Source organism: Pseudonaja textilis, chromosome 4 (genome assembly GCF_049901715.1).
Source record: "Pseudonaja textilis isolate UNSWEBS1 chromosome 4, rPseTex1.2, whole genome shotgun sequence".
Taxonomy (NCBI): Eukaryota; Metazoa; Chordata; class Lepidosauria; order Squamata; family Elapidae; genus Pseudonaja; species Pseudonaja textilis.
This window is the reverse complement of record NC_141993.1, coordinates 88,325,519-88,347,794: the sequence shown is the minus strand read 5'-3', so window position 1 is coordinate 88,347,794 and position 22,276 is coordinate 88,325,519. Positions and strand designations below refer to the sequence as shown.

Here is a 22,276-nt window from a genome sequence, read left to right as displayed (position 1 = left end):
GTTTTAGGAGTAGTTTGTCATGTAGCACTGAATCAAAGGCTTTACAGAAGACTATGTAGATTGCGTCTATTGTTTTGCCCTGATCGAATTGTATAGTCCATATGTTTTTGCAGTGTAAGAGTTGCACATTGCAGGATAGTTTTTTCCTGAAACCAAATTGTTTATTAGAGAGTAGGTTGTTTGTTTCTAAGTGGAGGATGATGGATTGGTTAATATTTGATTCCATGACTTTACAGGTAACGCAGCATAAAGAGATTGGTCTGTAATTTTCAACTAGGCTGGGCTCTCCCTTTTTGAAGATGGGGATGACCATGGCCAGTGACCATAGGTTTGACAAGGAGCTGGTCCTGAAAGATTTTTCAAAGATTATGCTTGTGCATAGGATGTTAGTAACTTGGTGTCTTATTCTATCAGCTTCATCTGTATTTAATTTAGTTAGGCTGGATTCTACTGCACATATGATGGATTCTGTGGGGATTTTTTGGGGTGCTATAGCATAATTGAATCCTTTGGTTAGGACATCTGTATCTGTTTTGGTGAGTTCTCTGTTGGAAACGTTATATACTAATTGTTTTAGGTGTTGTTGTGAGTTGTTGGGGGCTTTCTCGTCATGTTCTAGTTTGTTTAGTTTCTTCAAGAGTTTGTCAGTTTGTCATTTTTGTAAGTGGTTTCAATTTCAGCTCTCCAAGTTATAAGTTGTTTTATCTTGTCCCAAAGTAGAGGGTGGATTTTGTTGCTCAATTCCAGGTGTAGTGCTAGCAAATCTTTGTTTAACTGATCCAATTGGAATCTCTTTCTGTGGAGCTCATTCCTGAGTAGAGCCATTTCAGTTCTTTTCAGGATACGTTTAGTAGCTGCTGTGCTGTGATGAAATGTTAATTTGAAGCAGGTTGGTGTTGCATTGTTGTCTCTGCAGCTGTGTAGGAATTTGAGGTCACATAGTTTTCCTGCTCTTTTAACTTCCAGCTTCTCATAGGTTTTGGTCTGGCTGTTTATTTCCTCCCCATAGAGGTCTAATATTTGTTTTCTTAAGTTTTCGTGGGTACTTACATGTATGGTATTCAGCTTTGTTTGGGTATTTTCCCACATCATTACAGTTGTGTTTTTAAAGTTGTAGCAATGTTGTAGCAACATATATATATATATATATATATATATATATATATATATATATATATATATATATATATATGTTATGCCTCACCTGTAACCACAGGTGAGCAATCACAATTCTGAAGTTCCAAAAATATAAGCAACCAGAAACAAACCCCAACCAAGATAACTGCTGAAGTTTTTCCAGCCCTCAGCAGTAAATCCGATATCTATTTGGCAAACCTGAAGTGCCTATAAATCACAATGCCTCAGAGAATCTTCACAAGACTTTCGCTCTAACAAGACACTTTGCTTCTGGCAAATTTCTCAAGCCAATCCGTTTCCTTTTATCCCTTAAAGGGGACATGTCAGTCTCATTAATCACTGGCTTGACACTTCTTTCCCAATTGAGATTGACGTCTCAATCTCCATCTATTTCTCACGTCAAGCCAAGATCCCTCAAACCCCTCCTCCTCCGCACTTGAAACCTATCGCACGTTTTCCTGATTATCTGTTCCCGGCTGCTGTATAATCAGAGAGGGAGATTCGGGGGAATTCACCTCCAATGAATCTCATAACTAAGTCCACTTCCTCATCCTGGCTGCCCTCAGAATCACTCAGCAATGCAGGCTCAAATTTCACTGCCAAATCGTCTTCGCTCGAGCTCACATCTGCCAAAGGAGCAGATTCCAATCCCTGAGTCACAACATATATATATGTGTTTTATACTAGATAGGGAGATTGATATTAAAGAAGAATGAAGGTGGTTAGCTCAAATTACTAACTAGAGGGGACAATTATATTCACAGATAAGGACTGATAAAATGACAAATGTGACAGAAAAATAATATGAGAAATGACAATAGAAAGGAGATGAGAATTATAGATGATATTGTAAAATAAGATATGAGAATATACTAGAAAAAATTGAAGGAGATATATCAGGATTTGGAATTGAATAAATGAACATGGAATTGAGATGAGAATTTTGGATAATATTGTAAAATAAGATATGAGAACATGAATTGGGATTGGATAAGATAAGCTTAATATTTAATAATGACAAGGATGACACAATATGAAATTAAACAAATAAAATGAATAGGTAACTATAGTCATGTTTGTATTGAAACGTGAAACCTGGAACCATACTGCTTGCCAAATGAGAATTTTTTACTTAAAAAAATAAAATGAAAACAGGGAGAAAATTGAATAATGGAATTATTAGGTATGTTTAATTGATATGGTGGTAGGCATTTGGAGAGAGTAAGGTTGAAAATAAATATTGAAGAAGTATGAATTAGTATGAATATATGCAATGAGAGATGTATGATATATTGATACCACGCTGTTAATGTATTGTTATTATATGTAGATCGAAATAAAAAAATTCTTGGGAAAAAAAAGAAGTGTAATCTTCTGATGAAGACAAAGCTTTTTTGAAGTTTCTCCCTCCTGGTTTTTGTTGGCTGTTAACTGCACTTTTTGCTCAACAAAAGAAAAAATGGATTTTATATTCTAAAATGGAAGTCCTACTCCCCCTACTACTATTACTCCCCCCCTCTTCCTCCCCCTCCCCCTCCCCCCTCCCCCCATATCTTCTGCCAGTTTCATAGAAAGATAAGAAGAGAGATAAGACAACTCAATTTGCTGAAGCCAGCAATTCCTAACATGTGTAAAGCATGTTTGATGTAGTTATTGCCTTTTTTTTTTTGGTAGCAGGTGGACATCTATTCATCATCAGTGTGAGAAAGTATGGAATATTAGTTTTAGAGGTGGCTCTGATAACCACAATGGAATTTAAATACTAGTTCATCCTGCTGAAATGACTATGCTGTGGAAATGTGACCTTATCTTATTATTAGATGAAATAGCACTCGTGGTGGTGGTTTGCCTCATCCCTGTAATCATGACTGAGGTAGATGAAAAAACATACAACTAAATCACTTTGAGGAATGATAAAGGGATATTTGGATTAACATTCAGGGGGTTCTGAGAGACCAGAAACTATAAATTTTAATATGGAGCAGAAGACAAGTTCACTTATCATAATAGCATGAATGTAGCCACCTGTAGCCTTAGCTCCTTACTTTCTCTTTCTGTTTATCTTATTTTAGATTAGATAAATTAATCTTATTTTTTATTACATTAACATCAAGCACCACAAACTATCAACATCTGCCTATTCTGGGTTCTTGGGAAGGACTCGGTAGGTGGACAAAAATGCCAAATCCAGTTGGAGCATATGGCTGACAGTGCAACAAAACCTAATAAAAATAATAGAATCTAGTCACAGAAAACAGGGTTCCAATTTAATGCTAAAAAGACTTTCTAACAGTAAAGAGTAAAACATGTTACCCAGAGAGCTAGCAGACTGTCCTTCCTTGGATATCTTCAGGTAGAGAGTCAGCACCCCATTGGTTTGAGAAACTTTAATGCTTGTTCTCGTGTGAAGGTAGGGTTGAATTCAACTCAATATCGAACTTCAACATTAGGATTTTACTAACCACTAGCTATTTGGATTTAATGCAAGTCCTGGATCTTATTTCAGGGACTTTATTAGATAGTTTACTTTTGCTAATGAGAAGTCATTTAGTCAGGAGTTGAGCAGATAAAATATTAGGGTTAGAGGGGATCCATAGAAACATAAGCATGTAATTCCCCAAATAAATTTTTAAATATTTGCAGGCAAATGCTAACCCTTGAATAAGAACGTCTATGGAGATTCTCTATCATTCAAGTCATGGTGATCCCAAAGGTGCTTTTACAAGAGGTAACTGGACTTTCTGGTTTTTCTTTGAAGACATTCAGGAGCTGAAGAAACTTCTTGGATGAGAAGTGAAACGTCTTCAAAGAAAAACCAGAAAGTCCATTTTTCTCATGAAAAAGCACCTTTGGGACTTTGAATAAGAACTTGGTGCTTTTTTCTATTTATATTTGTACCAAAGAAAGTTTAGAAGTCCTTCTTACTCTTTTTCCATTTTTCTTACTTTTTTTCTTTCCTTTTTCTTTTTGCGCCTCTTTTTCTTCTTCTTGACATTCTATTTTATACTATTTAATTATTTTCTATATTCTGTTCTTTTTTTTGTAATTTTTTAAATTTATTTTTCAACTTGAACATATCGTTTTCCATTAAACAGTGTGTTGTCTGGATACAAATATCTGTGCACTTACAATCAAAGTTATTTTTTTTAAGCAAATTTTATTGATTTTAAAAACAAACAAACCAAAACATCATTAGACATTAAAAACATAAAACCTCTTTCCATTATAAATCTTTACAAGGCAGGTAACACATTATTTTATATCACATACTTCTAATTTATCCCCTTTCCATGTAGACACGTAAATTCCCTTTAACAAATTTCACATTATTTCTCTTTACTCTTATTCAATCACATTTCTTTTCTAATTTATCTGCTATTCAATCATCACATTTATATTTTCCTCTGGCTTGTTTACAATTGTTCTCATCTGGCCTTCCTCTGAGATTTTATTAATTCTCAATTAAACACACACACATAAAACACAAAAAACATAAAACTTCCTTTTAGAAAGTAACTTGGCCCCAGATTACCTCTTTTTGTATGGACTTCAATTAAATTCATGCTCTTCTTATATACCATTACCTATCTTGTTTACCATTCTATATCTTCTATATAACTCCTCCCAACTTTTCCCTCTTCTTAATTCTATTTTATATATTTCATCTTGCTTTAAGACAATATTTTTATATCTTTTGTCCATTTTTCCATTTACATCTATCTCATTCCCAATATAAAAAAAGGATAATTTCTCCTGAAATCACTAATCAGAGTATGATGCCTTTCTATCATTCCCCTAAATTGAAGTTTGAAATAACCTAAGTCCCAATCTGATTCTGCTTAGTACATTCTACTATTTCAAAAACAAATACTACAATAATAAATTTATAATAATCAACACATTAGCCCATTAAACTCTATAATTAAACTAATATTTTAAACATTTCCTTTAATATTTTATTAAAACTTAAAATCATTCATTATTAAACATTTTAACATTGTACCTTAATATTTTAATCTTTTATTAAATCTTATAAAATTCTAATTTTCTATTTTTAATACAAATACAACTGCTACAATACTATCATGTGTACTTTGCAGAATCCCCCTTTTTTTTTAAAAAAAAATCATACATTACCCTTTGTCCCTAAAAAAGATTTTCTTTTTCCCATCTTGTTTTATACCTTTGTAACTTTATTCCCCCTTTTCCCTTTCTTTCTTGGCCCACCTAGACTTTTTACCCACTCCTCTCCAAACCTCTGCCTTCTTGGCTTCCCCTTTCTGTTGCATTCTTCTTTCCTTTTGCTTTCTGGCATTATATTGTTTTTGCATCTTATTTTTCTCTTTCATAGATTTTTTTTTATGTCTTAAGTCCTTCCTTTTCCCTCCTCTCTTTCTCCTTTCTTAATCACACTATTTAATTCATTAAAAATGGCTTCTTCTTCCTCCGCTTCTTCCAACTGTCATTTAATTTGCTGACACATAGCAAGTGCCATATCTAGAAAACAAAGGGCTTCTCCCATAGCGTCCTTGTCTTCTTTCCTTATTTTTAGATATTGTTTTTTTAGTTCATCAAGAGATAGAGCCATTATAAGCTTTTTCTTCTTCTTTTTCTGTATCCTCTTCTTGTTATTAAGCCAATCAAATATTTCCAAACTTAAAACAATCCCCCAAAGTCCCAAAGTCATCAAACAGTCCAGGCAAAGCACAAACTTCTTCCTTTTACAGTTTCTCTTCCTGGGGTAAAGTCAATTAGGGAAAAAACCCCAATCTGTATTTTAAATCTTTTTTGCAGTTAGCTTCTAATCTCTTTATCTTCAAAGCATCTCCTCCAACAAAGTCTTAAAATAATTTTTTTTCCCAAGCCTCTCCCTTCCCACTTGTAACAAAGGGCTTTAAGTTTTTACCTTCTGTTAGAGAGCAGATTTTCCATGTCCATTTGTTAGTTCCATAAGGGAGGGAGAGTAACTTTCCCTTTCAACACTTTCCTTCGCCGCTGAAAACCTCCATTGGGAACATTGTAGCGTCCAAAAAGAATAGTAATTTTCCAGGTATTAGATATGTCCTTAAAGTCCCGGTTCAGCCAAGAAAAACTTTCATTTTAAAACTTCCTTCTTCTTCCTCCTGCACATTCTTAATCCAGTTGCTGGCTTCTTCCTGGCGGCCATTAAGACCACCGCTCCACCGCCTTGAGAAAAGGGGGTTATTGCTGGCTGGGGAGGGGGTCTGCGATACCCCTCAACCCCTGTCTGGATCCCCCCTATCTTCAGCTACCCCAACAGGGCAGCCTTATCCTCCAGATCCGTCAGGATCGGAGGCACCAAGATGGCTAGCACAGCAGGGATCGTGGAGAAAAGCGAATCCCTGCTGTCACCGAAGCCTGGCAAACCGGAAGTACAATCAAAGTTATTCATTACATTGATAATAATGCTCTAATCTTACAATATTAATAATCAGCATTATACTATTCATTTCTCCCTCTTAACATGTCTTCTGATGAAAATATATTGAGTATGATCATCTTAACAATCATATATAATAGTCATTGTATTATTTCACCAATCTTTATTTCTCATTTCTGTTTTTATTCTCCAACCATCCATAAAATAGCTCCCATGTCATATAATATTCAGTTTGTTCTTTCTCTTTTATAGCAAGTGTTAATCTAGTCATTTCTGCATACTCAAATATTTTCCTAATCACATTCTCCTCTGTAGGGATCTCATTACTTTTCTGGTTTTGTGCAAATACAATTCTAACTGCAGTTAATACATGTATAATTAAATATGCATTTCCTTTACTGTAAAGTTCAGGCAAAATCCCAAACAAAAATATTTCTGGTTTTAGGTCAATATGCTGCATTGTCATCTCTTCCAACATTTGTATTTTTCCATCCCATCCCATCCCATCCCATCCCATCCCATTCCATTACATTCTATTCTATGTCACTTATTTTCTATATTCTATTCCATTCCATTCCATTCCAACATTCTATTCTATTGAAGTATTTTCTATATTTCTTTTCTATTCTATTTCTATCTCTATTTCTATTCTAGTCACTTATTTTCTCTATATTCTGTTCCAATTCCGTTCCATTCCATTCCATCTCTGAAAAGGATAACTCCCTGATTATAGAAGTATTAGAATGTTCTTATAATTCTGGTATCAGTATGAGTACTACTCAAAAAACATCAGCCAACTCTGTGGAAGTAACCATGTTAATCATACAAAGTGACAAAGTGGGCCGCATACAATAAAACCAACCATTAACACATTCTACAAGATTGTAAAGTAGCCATTGTCTTCTCCACATATTTGAAATAGCTTAAAGTCATTTTTTTGAAAGAATGCTAAACAGTCCAGATAATAATCCATCTGGCAATTCCAGATAGGAATAGTCCCCTAGCTCTCCCTCCATCCTATTTTCAGTTTGGGACCTCACAGCTACTCCATTTTTGGAAATTAAGAGCAGTAGTGATATCCGTAAGGTACAGTTCCAGAGGCAATGGACTTTCTTAGTTTTTTCCCTTGAAAACCAAGAAAGCCTTTTTAACAGCACCTTTGGGACAACCATGACCTAGATGTCTAAGAATCTCCATAAACATTTAATTCACTGATAGATCACAGACATGGAGAACATCTATCGTTGTGATCTTCTAGTTGGGTGATCTTATAGCTAAATCTGTCATTAAAGTCATCTTCATACTCCCAAAGAGCTTTCTATCACATTAAGGAGAATAATTGGGGGGTTGTTATTCTCAATGGCAGTGATTTTTAGTGGGAGGATTGATGGTGGGAAAGCAAGCTGGGGGGAATCCATTACAGGTAGTCCTCAATTTACGACCACAATTGAACTATTGTAAATCAAGGACTACTTGTAGTTGCTTTGCTTAACTGGCATTTTTCTCACAATATCTAGTTACAAGTTTTTAGAGAGTGTCAGTTCAGGTATCGGTCAGAGAAAAAGAGTTATTGTAGATACCACAGAGAAGAGGATGAGATCCTGTATTACGCAACGGACAACGTTGTGAAAGTCTCTGCAAGTTATTAGGAAACTATGATTTTATTAAGAAGTAGTCATTATCTTTGGAAATAATGGGGAGGTGGTTGTGAAATTTACTGCCTATAAATCACGTGGGATTGGGTTGCATCAACTCCATAGTATACTTTGGACAGGGCCGCTGAGAGGATTGTTAAGTGCTAGAACAAGATTAATATGTTTTTTCCAGAAATGGTTAGTTTTTGATTATTATGAAAAAGTAAAAAGTTGAGCATGGATCTTAATGCCTTATTCAACTGCAGCAAAAGAGTCGGAAGTCAATGCCGTTTCTTCTTCTTCCCTTTCTTTCTGCCACTATTCACTTCCCCTTTTCCTTCCCTAATTTTCCTAATATTTGCTTTTGTATTCTTTTTGTATGCTACATTATAAAGTAATAAAACTATTATCTATCCATCTATCTATCTATCTATCTATCTATCTATCTATCTATCTATCTATCATCTAAATAAATAAATGAGATAGGTAGGCTTTTATACATTCTTTGGGGCGTTGTTATTGAGATGCATGTTGTGAAATGTACTTTGACCTGGGCTTGAGTGTGCCCTTTCAGTTTTCTAATTATTGTTGCTGGGTGGGGTATGCAGATTTTAATCCCATCAGCCCCGGCCTTCTGTGAGAGCTGTGGCTGAAGATGTTTTGTTTATGAATAGGATGGTCTGGCTATATCCATCATTAAAGCAGGGGTGGGATTCAAATTTTTTAGCAACTGGTTCTGTGAGTGTGGCTTAGATGGTGGGCATGGCTTGGTGGTCATGTGATTGGGTGAGCTTGGCCAATTCAACATCACTCACATCAAGAGGCGTTTCTCCTTACCTGGCCTCTCGTGATTGTGGGGATGCTGCAGCAGTCATAAGTGTGAAAAACTGTCTTGTCACTTTTTTCAGCGCCATTGTAACTTTGAATGGTCACTAAACGAACTGTTATAAGTCAAGGATTACCTGTACAGAAATACAAAAAGCTTCTTTGCTTGCAAAAAGCTGCCCTAAATACCAATCATTAAATTAAAGATACCTGCAAGCCAGAGTTACAAATCAGGCAGGGTGCCAGAGCACCTTGAGGAATTAAAATAATTAAAATGCAATGATAACTATCAGCCAACTTTTATTCATAGAGTGAAACTCTTTAGCAGAGAGGTCATTTAAGCTCTCCAGAAAGGGCACACCCAGGAGAAGCAATCTTAGATCCATTTTGCTGTGTTCATCACTTAAAGACACCAGCTGGTCTCACTCACCTCACAAGATATCCTAAGGAAATCATCCAGGTTTAAAGAAAGATCACATTCCCACCAGAAAGGCAGTAAAAAAAATCAGTGCCAAGCTTACATCCTGCCTCTTGGAAGTACACCCCAAAAGGACACTGCCATGAACCACTAAAGCAGTGAAGGAAGACCCCCTCCCCAGATAGAAAAAGAAACTATGAGGCAGGAAAAAATTCAAATACAATAGAAATAATTAAATCACAACAGTAGCTGTTTCTTGTTAAACCAATTACCAGAACAAATAGACACAGAACTAGCCAGATTTCTCAACCCAGTTTCTTTTCAGGAACAGAGATTAATATTTTTCCTTCCAAAGAAAGCTGAATAGGGAAAATTATCCCATCAATACAGGATTAAATGTCACCAAGGACAGAATTAAACTTCACCAAAAAACAGTTTTAGACCAAAACTCAGAAACGGTACGTAAACTCACATTTGAATGTCAATCTTTCTAGCAAGCCAAGAAGCCTTGATGAATATCACTCATCTTGGTTCCTTGTCATTAAAAGCTTCATTCTGGCAACTCTGCTTCATTATTCACTTATTTCTTCAAAGTGCTAACTCCAACAGGGGAGTATTTCCTCCTAACAGCAGTGTAAAAAGCTTAACACAACCCTTCCCCTTTAAGAAAGTCAAGCTGTCAGGTTTGCAAGTGAAATCGCTACACATATGTCAATTTTGGGCTTGACACAAGCAAAGTACCAGCCAAGGAGGGAACAAAAAAACTCCAGAGAAACTCTGGAGACAGGAAGTCTGGTCCTGCCAGGAATGTAATAAGGGTTAACAGAGAGGCAGTTTCTGTAAGCAATAACACCAGAATGTTTCCTTCCTGCCTTCCTCACAGGATTAGGCCTGTAAAGTGGAAAAAAACAAAAGGAGATTTCTTCTAACAACTGGTTCTCCCAACTGCTTAGAAAGTTAACAGGTTCTAGCGAATAGGTGCAAACCAGTTGAACCCCACCCCTGCTTTAAAGACTTTGAGAGGCTTCTGCTTGAGGCTGTTTTCCTATGGCAGGAAGACTGGGGCTGCTACCTGCCTTTGTTAAGATTTCTCTCCATTTCTCCTTTGGGGAAATATAATATTCTACATCTTTTAATATCCCCCAAAATATTTCATTCTCTAGTGGAGGAGGGCTTCCCACACAAAGCATTGCTGTTTATCTTTTGCTTTTATCTTTTGCATGAGAGTCTTATAAGTGGTTCAAGGGTATTTGTAAAAAGCCAACTGGGTCACTTTGGGCCAACCCTTTTCTCTCTCAGCCTGACTCACGTCACAGGGTTGGTGTGGAGAAAATAGGAGGAAGATACGTTGAATATGTTCGCAGCCCAGAGATGTTTGTGAAAATAATAAAGGCAAGATACAAATAAATAAGATAAAATAGAACAGAATATAATATAATACAAAAAATATTCTTCGAGTAGCATTAGTTTTCTATCTTTCCCAAAACTTCTGCTGCCTCTTCTCCTGATCTGCTGTAGTCTTTAATTGGCTATTCTTAAAATGGACAATTAAATCCAGGGCTCCTAATGAGGAATCCATTGCTTCCATGGCCAAGTAGATGATGATACATCTGACTAATCTTGGCTTGCTTCAGAAGCCAGAGAAGGTCTGCTTTGGAGGAGAATGAGAATTCCAGTGTTGCTGGCCAGCATAAAAAGTTATAAAAATATATTGTAAGAAGCAAGTAGAATATGTCCATTATCATGTCCTTGAAACATGCCAGTAAACTGAGAATAGTCACTTGAAAGCCACTTGATTGATGATTTTTTGTGTGGCTCAGATAGAGCTAAAACAGAGGAACAAGGAACCAGATTCAAGGCTGCCTTGAACCTGGTTAAGGAAAACTGTTTGAATTATTTTAGTCAATGTCTTTCTCAGAGTTGCTGTTGTGGAGATAAAACAAAAGGAGATAGCCATGAAAGCCTCCTTGAACCCTTAAAGGAAAGGTTGGATATAAATCTAAGCAACTAAAGGCTTGCCACTCAGAAAATGGCTACTATGATGAGGGACTAGCCAAGTCAGAAAATGGTTACCATGATGAGGTACACAAAATAGCTGCCATGATGAAGGATTTGCTTAGTGAGAAAATGGCTGCCATGATGAGGGATTTGCCAAGTCAGAAAATGGCTGCCACGATGAAAGACCCACCTAGTCATAAAATAGGCTGCCTGGATGAGGGACTTGCCTAGTCATAAAATGGCTGTCATGATAAGGGATGTGCCTGGTCATAAAATGGCTACCATGACAAGGGATTTGCCTAGTCTTAAAATGGCTGCCATATTGAGGGACTTGCTCAGTCACAAAATGGCTTTCATGATGAAGGATTATTTGCCTAGTTAGAAAATGGCTGCCATGTTGTATGGTTTGCCTGTCACAAAGCACAGAAAGTAAATATATAATCTCTGTTCCAAGACACATCCTAGCTTTATTTCCTTTTTACAAGAGACTTGGGCAGTTAGCTGAATGCTCATGCCCATGCCACCATATTTTTTCTTTCATTTTACAAATTTCTCTCAAGACCATACGGAATCTTCTTTTTTTTGGTGACTTCAACTTAGTACTGGTAATAGTCCTCGACTTACGACCACAATTGAGCTCAAAATTTCTGTTGCTCACCAAGGGAGTGGGGACCTGAATTAGGCCCCATTTTATGACCTTTCTTGCTGCAGTTGTTAAGTGAATCATTACAAGATACCTACCTGTCAAGTTAGTAACATGGTTTTTAAGTGAATCTGGCTTCTCCACTGACTTTGTCAGAAGGTCACAAAAGGTGATCCATGATCCTTGGATGCTACATCTGTCACAAAGACATGCCAGTTGCCAAGTGCCAAATTTTGATCACATGACCATGGGGATGCTGCAAATGTTCAAAACTTTTTTGAGTGCCATTGGTACTTCAGTCATTAAACAAATCATTGGGGATTTTTTTGCAATAAATATTTTATTTTTTGGTTCAACAAGCATATCATTATGCGAACAGTGTGATTCCAGAGTGTCTTACATTTTAAAACAAATATGACAATATTCTTCATATTTAATACAATTGGCGATCTTATAAAATTTGATATTAATACACATATTGTGTTAAATTATCAATCTTGATTATTCAGTATTATAGTATGTTGGTTTTTATTGTGTTCTACCGAAGTTCTATTTGTTGGTCCGCATTCTGAGTGGGAGTTTTGTTTGTTCTGATTGGCTGAGCAGCCTGACAGGGAAGCTGTCAGCCAGCATCAGCTGTTACCTGTCAGCTGGCCAATTCAGCAACATATTGGCAGACTAGGGTAACCTATTTCTTACAGTAAACATTGTTTCATTCTTCAATGCCTGCTTCAGCTCATTCTTAGAAAGAATATAATAGTTTTTATGTCAATCTCCATATTCTTAACATCACTCCTTTTACTACAGATATTATATTAACAATCATATTTGCAGTTTTTAACGAATTGTATATTTCTAATAACAATTCACAAATTTATATTCAATTATAATTTTCCATTGTCTATCCCCCGTTTAATTTTTAATCATGCCACTATTATATTTAGGGGGAAAATCCCCTTTCTAGTCACATTTTGATACAAATTAAATAATATTAATCATATTTAAATTTAATAATGATACAGTTGCTTTTATTAAATTGTAATCTTTCTTTATCTTATGCAATATTTCATTATATTATTTTCATGTCAATCAAATTCCACATATCAATGCTTGTAAGTTGAGGACTATCTGCATTGACTCCTGGTGAATGCCTGGTCTAGTTCCTGTGGTTTGTCACGACTTCAAAAGTGCTTTGCTTTTGCTTCCTACTTAGGGCTGAGAAATAGGAATTGGCTCTAATTCACCCAGCTGGCTTGTGTCTAAGGTGGAAGTAGAATTCACACCCTCCTAATTTCTAGCCTGGTGCCTTAACCATCGACGCCTTATGCCCATGACGGTGAACCTATGGCACATGTTCTGGAAGTGGCATGCAAAGCCACTTTTGCTGGCATGCGAGAGGTTGCCCAGAAGTGCCCCACTGTGCATGAGCGCGTGCCCCCTGCCAGCCAGCTGATTGTTGGGTAGCTGCTGCACATGCGCAGGGGGAGACATGTGCACGGGAGACATGCACATGCGCAGACACATGCAGTGTGCGGGGGGATTGGCATGCGCAGAGGCAGCACTTTAAAAAGGGTAGTTCTTGCCATCACAAAGAAATGTCTCCAGCCATGCAAACCATCCCTAAAAGACTACCAAGGGTGCTCTATTCCAGTAATTGGCACAGGAAAATTGAGTGACTACTTCCTCTCACAAAAGTAGAAGGCACCCTGCCAAGCCTGTTAGGGTTAGACTGGTTTAAATCTTTGGGATTTACAGTATCTGGAATACATTCCATTCAGCATCTGGATTTACAAGCCTTATTAAATGACTTTAAAGAGGTTTTTAGTGACAAATTAGGTCAATATGTAGGAACTCCAATCTCATTTACCTTGGACCCTAACATAGCACCAATTAGGTTAAAACAAAGAAGAGTTCCTTTTGCATTAAGATCTAAAGTTGATGCAGAGTTGGATAAACTAATAGCCCAAGGGCTTCTAGAACCCACAGATTTTGCTGAATGGGAAACCTCTATTGTGACACCTTTGAAGTGTGATGGTTCTATCAGGATTTGCGCAGACTATAAAGTATCATAAATAAGGCCTTGCAAGCCAATGCTTACCCAATGCCAATAATTCAACATTTGTTGTACTCACTGGGAAAGGGGTCTATTTTAGCAAAACTAGATATGGCTCAGGCCTATCAACAGTTACCAGTTGAAAACTTTACAGTGCAGGCACAGACTATTGTCACCCATCGTAGTGCTTTCAAATGTACTAGATTACAATTTGGAGTTTCAGTAGCACCAGAGTTATTTCAATGCCTTGTAGAGAGATTACTTCAACCCATTCCGGGGGTAGTACCCTACTTTGATGATGTTCTTATTTCCACATGCAACAAAGATGAACTTTTCAAATGACTCAGAAGGGTCCTAACGTGTTTCAAACAAGCAGGTTTGAAATTGAAGAAAAACAAATGAAAATTTGCTGTCAACCAAGTAGATTTTTTGGGATATCACATAGATGCTAAAGGTATTCATCCCATTGAATCCAAGGTAAGAGCTATTAAGGATGCCCCTACACCATCCAACAAGACTGAGCTGCAGGCATTTGGGGGGGCTCCTAAATTTCTATAGCGCTTTTCTTCCGCATAAGGCTTCAGTGGCGGAGCCATTACACAGATTATTGGATGAGAAGGCTTCCTGGTCATGGGGGCCCAAAGAAGAATTCTCTTTCAATGCTGTCAAAGCTCTGTTGTCATTTGACAGTGTGTTAATACAATTTGACAGGGATTTACCTTTGATACTTTGCTGCGATGCATCCCCTTTTGGGATAGGCACAGTGCTGGCACACAAATTGCCAAATGGTCTGGAAGCACCGATAGCATATTGCTCTAGGACTTTATCAAGTACTGAGAGAAATTATGCACAGATCGATAAGGAAGCCCTAGCAGCAGTCGCTTCCATTAAAAAATTTCAGTGTTGTCTCCAAGAATGACGAGGTGGATAATATTCTTTGCTGCCTACTTTTATACATTAATACATAGAGCGGGAAAACACCTTAGTTATGCAGATGCTTTGAGCCATTGTCCCTTACCAACCTTTGTAATTGACCCCGCACCATCATTAACTGTGTTTTCTTTGGATGATCAACAATTACCTCTGACTGCAGCAGATATTGCTCAATGTTTGTCGAAAGACCAAGTAATATTACAGATTTTGGACTGGGTGAGAAGGGGTTGGCCCAAAAGAAAATTAGACACCAAATTCTTAACTTTTAGAGCCAGGCAGCATGAGATGTCGACCCAGCAGGAGTGTTTATTATGAGGTTGCCGTGTCATTGTCCCTAGCAGGTTGAGGCGTGGGATAATTGATAGTTTACATGAAGGACATCCGGCTATTGCCAGACTGAAGGCACTGGCAAGGAGTTATGTCTGATGACCAGGCATAGACGCAGACATAACTATTAGTGTAAGGACATGCCAGGCATGTCAACTATTGCAGCCTGCCCCACTAGCTGCCAATTCAGGGGAATGGGAATTGGCTAAGTTCCCATGGTCACGAGTCCACATAGATTTGGCGGGCCCTTTCCACAGCCACATATTCTTAATTGTAGTGGACTCTTATTCCAAATTGGTTGAGTTGTCCCTTGTGCATTCTACTACTTTGACAGCTGTCATAAAAGCATTAGACCATTTGTTTGCAACTCATGACTTTCCAGATGTTCTTGTTTCAGACAATGGGCCACAGTTTGCATCAGCTAGTTTTGAATTGTTTCTAGCTAAAAAGGGGGTCTGACACATTCTGACAGCCCCTTTTCACCCAGCAGCGAATGGGCAAGCTGAAGGGGCTGTAAGGGCAGCCAAGGAGGTTTTAGGCAGACTCGAGGGAGATGATTGGCACTCAAAATTAGCCACTTATTTACTGTCTCAACATATAACCCCCAGCTCAGTGACAAATCATTTTCCAGCAGAGCCGCTGATGGGAAGAGGCTTAGGAATAATTTAGATAGGCTCCATCCAAGCTACTCTCTTTCCATTCCCTTAGATTCCTTTAGTCAGGTGAGGTCATTCCAGGTAAACGACCCTATATATGCTAGGAATTTTGGGGGTAATCCTTTTTGGATTCCAGGGCAAGTGGTGGCTGTCACAACCCCAGGTCGTATAAAATTGGGTTGCAAGATGGCAGAATATGGCGCCACCATATCGACCCATTGAGAGGTCATTGGGGCTCATCCCAAAGTAACTCAGAGGGGAAAGAACTAACAGAGGGGATGCGTTGTGGAGATAATGAACTGGAGTTCGAGACACCAATGAGTGATGCACGTGCTGAAACAAACCTACCAGATGAAGAGTTCCTGTGAGATTCCGAGTCATCGTCGGCAAGAAGTCCAGCGCCGCCAGTTCTGGAGAGTTTGGTGACAGCCAATCCATTCCAACCAGCTGAAAAGACTGAACTGCACAGGTCAGGGCGAGAGAGACAACACCCCACCTATTTAAATGATTACGCATGCTCCCAGCTGGGGGAAAGGAGCATTGCGTTCTTCGGAAGTTCCATTGTTGGTCCCCGTTTTAAGCGGGAGTTCTGTCTGTTCCTATTGGCTGAGCAGTTTGACAACAAACTATAAAAGGGAGCTGTCAGATGGCAACAGCTGTTACCCCTCAGCTAGCCAGTTTGGCAACATATCGGCTGACATAGGTATCCTGTTTCTTTGTTACAATAAACACTGATCGTTCGTTAATGCCTGCCTCAGCTCATTCTTAGAAAAAACTACAAACCCACCACAGGCCCATAACATAAGCATCCCAGTGCTTCTCTCTGGCCTGTCTATAATAGACAATTTACCCTGAAATTTTTGTTCTTCCCTCTAGAGCAGTTTTGGTGTAACATATTTGACCAGATCAGGTTGCACAGCATGGTTGGTATTAACCTTGGTAAGATAATTTTGTGATTTAGCACCTGGTTGATTTGTGTTGGTTTCATGTATTGTGTAAACTGAGCAAATGGCTTAATTTGGCAACCTGGTCACGCATTGTTACTGGCAATGTAGCTGATGCTTTCATCTTATGAGTCCTTACCACTCAGAATTAATGGTCACTGACTTGTTAGAAAAACTCAAATGGAATTAATAACTTCTCTATTTCCCACATCCCTGCCAAACTCCTTGTTACAGGAGCCATTGCAATTAGGCTTGTATAGATCACACACACAAGATGAAAGGCACATTCCTATGCCATCAACGTCTTTCATTGGAAACTATCCAAATTGGCTTGATTGCTTTGCCTACTTAATCATCACATATAAGCAGTTGGCATCCTCGGATGAAGCAAACAAATATCGCAAAAACACAAACCTGGAAAGAAGCAAGAGCAATATTTTGGCTTTGGTATCAGTTAAAGATGGAAGTGAGCCAGTTCCTGATTGCTACAGGAATATGCTTTCTGATAGTGCAGTTCGTAATGCTTCTTCAGACACGAAAGAAATTCCCCCCTGGACCTGTCCCTTTTCCTCTTTTTGGAAGCCTGTGGAGAAGTGGATGGAAGATCCGCCAGGATACATTCATGAAGGTATTTTGCAGTGGTGGGATTCAATTTTTTTTACTACTGGTTCTGTAGGTCTAGTGTGGCTTGTGGGACGTGGCAGGGGAAGGATACTGTAATTTTTTTTAAAATAAAAGTTTTATTTAAGTTTTCACAAAACATACAAATAAAATATCTTTTTTTGAGAACAGCATGGCCCCGGGTTGTCACTTCTCCATACAGACATAAACTCAATACATATTTATCTTATACATTCTTATAACTATTTTCACAATGTTTTCAATAGCTTTTCCCTTTCTTTACTTCCTATAGCCTTATTTTAAATTATCCCATTCCTTTCTTAATTCAATTACATATCTTTTTCTAATTTTTAAAATCTTTCTAATCAATGTTTTTATACTTTCATCTGTCCCGTTTACAATTTCATATTATCTTTTCTCATAAAACAAATTTTCCCCTGTAATTACTAGACTGGAGTATAACACCTTTATATCTTTTTTCAAATCTTATTTAAAAATTTAAGTTACATCTTTACAGTTATAACATTCATTTTCTAACCTCTATTTTATAACACATACCTATTTTCAATCGAATTCTGCTTGGTACATTCCCTTAAAATACACACTAAATTCTTAAAAGAAAAAAGTATATATGTATATATATCTGTATACATGTATAACAATAGTAAATGGAATAATTATTCTATTCAAGTACAGCTCTGCCATTAATATTAATAACAATCTTTTACATTTCTATTTCTTTTAACAAACATTACCTAGTAATATCAGTTGTCTTTCACTTTAATCATCTATATTTCATATTTTACTTATTACTGTTTTTAAATAAAAAACCAAACAATAGTTATTAACAGTAGTCAATAAAGTTATTATTCTTATTCAAGTTCATCATATCAACTGATAAAAATCTTCCCTTTCTTTTCAGTTTTTTTTAAACATTCTTTTTAAATCACTGAGGGCCTTATTCTCTTTACAAACGAATATTCCACTACGCATCAATAGAGATTTTTTCTATCACTTTAATCATCTAACATATTGTATAACAATGCTATCCCATGCACCCTTGCAGAATCCTCTCCTTAAGTTAAATTTTAACCATTCTCTCTGTGTCTTTTAAATAGGTTTATACCTTTAATTCTTGTATGTTTTTCCTGTACCCCTATATCTTGTTTCTGTCCTTTGTAGCTTCTTTTCCTTTCCCTCTTCCCTCTCTTCTTCTCCCTCCCCCTTTTATTCCCTTTTCTATCTGATTCTCCCTTCTGTGATCTTCCCTTCTGCTTCTTCCTGATATTATGGTTGCTTTTCAAATTACTCTCTTTTTTTGGTTGTTGCTTCAATGCTTAAGTTTTTAACTCCCTTTCCCTTTTTTTACCCCGCTTAAAGTTGCTTGGTCATTAAAGATGGCTTCTTCTTTATCCCGTCCTTCTTGTTCTGCCAGCGTTTCTTGTTGTTTTTCATAGTTCAAAATCTCCATTTCTAAAAATTGAAATACGAAGCCAAAAGATCCTCTTCCCTCTGTGCTTCTTCTTTTCGTTCTTTAAGTCTCATTTTTAACTCTGCAAGGAGTGATGCCATTTTAAAAAATTTTAAGCAACCCCCAATTGATTTAATTTTGTTTCATTAGGATCCTCCATCCAAAGTTCCAGGAATCATCCAATAATCCAAAACTGTTTCTTGCTTCTTTCCTCACTTTGTCTTTCCAGGGGCTTTGTTATCTTGTAACAAAGTTTCAGCTACAATGTCTTTTGCAAACCTTTTTAAAATTCCACTATCGATTTTTTAAAAGTTCTAGGTGGAATCCTCCATTTCCAGATTCTCTTTTTTCCTTTTTCCCTCCGCTGCTTTCTTTCTTTTTTTAAAGAAAGTTTTTAAATTATCCAAGAATCTTTTATCCCTTTGACACTTTATTTTCAGCTAGAAATAGCCTATTAATGTCAAAGTGGATTAGCATCAATTTCTTATTCGAATCTCTTCTTCTTAACGTTCCAAATCAGTTAAAATTGTCGATGTTAGAGGAAAAAAAGCCAATTCTGTTTCCTTTCCCTTTCTCTTTTGCCGCTTAAGATTTTTTTTTAGGAATAGTATTAGTCTTTAAAATTCAGGTTCCGGGTACCTTAAATAGACGTTCTCCATTCAACCCGGTCAGTCAAACTTTCTCCTTTAAACTTCCTCCTGCACAATCTGGTCCGGTCGGGTTCTTCTTTGAGGTAGCCATTTCTGATCAACGCTGCAACTGCCTTTGGAAAGGGAGTAATGGCCAGCTGAGGAGGAGAGATGCGGTTCTCCTCAACCCCGCTTATGGCTCCCCCTTCTTCACCACTTCTATGGGGTGGCTTCAGACCCGAATCCAGGTGGCTTGGGGTGCTCCAGCGGCGAGCATGGATCAAAACTGTGGATGATCGCAATTTTGGTCCGTTGCCGAAGAAGCCTAAACCAGAAGTCTCAGGATACTGTAAAATCTTCATTCCCTCATCACTCTGGGGGGAAGGTTACTGCAAAATCCCCATTCCCTCCCCACCCCACTAACCTACTTTCCAGCTCCATTCTCCTGTGCAGGGCAACCAAAGAAGACCCAGCCGATCAGCTGGGACTTGGGAGACAGAAAATAGATGGGGGTGGGGCCATTCAGAGGTGGGATTGGCCGGTTCTCCGAACTACTCAAAATTTCCACTAATAGTTCTCCAGAACTGGTCAGAACCTGTTAATTATCCTCTGTGGTATTTTTCTAAATAAGGCAGCAGGTATATTTGTGACAAAAAGAACCAGGGTCAAGTATGATTAAAAACTGGAGCCTGATGGATCTGTTGGCTCTGAATATTTGGAGGACATAGTTGGCGTTTTTAGATAGATGAAGGGCTTTTATAGGAGTAATGGAAAAGATCCAGACAAAATTTAGAAGAAATCTCCCAATGGTGTGGTGTGAATTTTTTTGAAGGGATGTCTTATTTCAGTGGTCCCCAACCACCGGGCCCCGGACCGGTACCGGTCCATGGATCATTTTCTACTGGGCCGCCGGTTTGCTTGGGCGCCGCCATCTTGTTTCGACGGCGCTTGAGAAAGTGCCTCCGGGTGAGCTTGTCGGTCGTTGGAAAGCGGCGTTTGGGTGCTGAAGGAATCCTCGCGCCTTAGTTTCATCGAGGGGGAGGCGGCTTCGAATGAAGAGCCATCCTGATGGCGATGGAGTCTCGCGTTACTAAGGAGGAGATTAAGAAAGAGCCCGAAAAGCACAAAAAAGGTACAAAGGAGGAGTTGAAGGTGGCAGGGAGAAGCGGGGGACGGCTGGCTGGCCGGTCGCTCGGCTCACCTTGCCTTGGTCGTGCGTGCTGATGCCGGTACTGGTCCGTGGATCATTTTGTGATGCCAGTACTGGTCCATGGTACAAAAATGGTTGGGGGCCACTGTCTTATTTGATTTTAAAGGCATTTGTGGATTGATTACAATAGCAAGGAGTGGAGATGAGCCGGGGAGAGAGAATAGGTGTCATTTCAGGACACTGGATTTTTTCTTTAGTCCATCATCTGCTTGTGCAATTTATATGTAAGTTTCTATTTGTTTGCCATGACCTCAAAACAGTAGTGAAGGGTAATCAGAGTTATCCTAGATCAATAATAGCTATCTCCCAAAGTATTTTCTCTTATTCCTTCTTTCTCAGTGCGCAGTGTTTCACTATCATACATTATTAGGTGGGATCACCACTGCACAAGATCGTTTTGTTTCTGTTTTATCACTACCCTTATCTTCCATGTTTGTTTGTTTGTTTGTTTGTTTATCTCTGCTGCTGAATATGGAATGTCTTGCATCCCATTGTGGAGGAGTATGGACACAGCCTTGAAAAAAAACTATCCATTGGGAAAATACAAACTTAGTCCAAAAAAACCATGACAGGGTAAGGAAAATGCTCAAGATTGCCCTGCCTTGAGTCTCTTTGGTATAAAAGGGAAAGAAGGAGAAATTTGGTTCGGTTTTCAAGATTCTGTTATTATAGCGTGTAGAATAGAATACTTTATTAGCCAAATGTGATTGGACGCCCAAGGAATTTGTCTCCAATGCATAAGTTCTCAGTGTACATACAAGCAACAAGTGATAAATCATGATCCTAATAAACAAATGCAATCACCATCAATCATAAGATACAGCAGTCAGTGATAGTCATAGGATGCTAAACAATCAACACAAATCATAATAGGATACTAAATAAAAGCAATCAACATAAATCATGAGATACAAATGGCAAAGTTATAGTCATAAAAAGCTATTCAATAGGTTATTAGGAAAGATGATGATGGTGATGATGATGATGATGATGATGATAATAATAATAATAATAATAATAATAATAATAATAATAATAATAATAATAATAATAATAATAATAATAATAATGCAGCCGTGCTACCTTAGGTAGTTTGACATCCCACAGCATAAGACAGTGTGGTGGGAATTAGTTCTTTAGCAGAGTGATAGCATGGGCGTGCAGGGAGGAGAATGTCTGTGTTTCTGGTTGTTTTGGTGTGCAATATCCTGTAGCATCATCTTGAGGGAAGACGTTGAAACAGTTTATGTCCAGGATGCAAGGGGTCTACTCTGTAGATATTTTCACATCCCTCTTTCTGTCTCACATAGTATACAAGTCCTCAGTGGAAGGCAGGCTGGTTGCAATTATTTTTTTCTGCAGTCCTAACTATCCGT

General features: G+C 37.9%; 1 protein-coding gene across 1 annotated transcript in view; it reads left to right on the top strand.

Moving 5' to 3' along the window:
* The first annotated feature begins 17,428 nt into the window (after positions 1-17,428).
* The window catches only part of LOC113450533 (cytochrome P450 2J4-like), a 36,648-nt gene continuing 31,800 nt past the window's right edge, over positions 17,429-22,276 (top strand). Inside the window, exon 1 of the mRNA XM_026721757.2 lies at positions 17,429-17,597. Within this exon, the coding sequence (XP_026577542.1) occupies positions 17,430-17,597 (168 nt within the window). The 5' untranslated portion in view covers position 17,429. The remainder of the gene's footprint in view (positions 17,598-22,276) is intronic.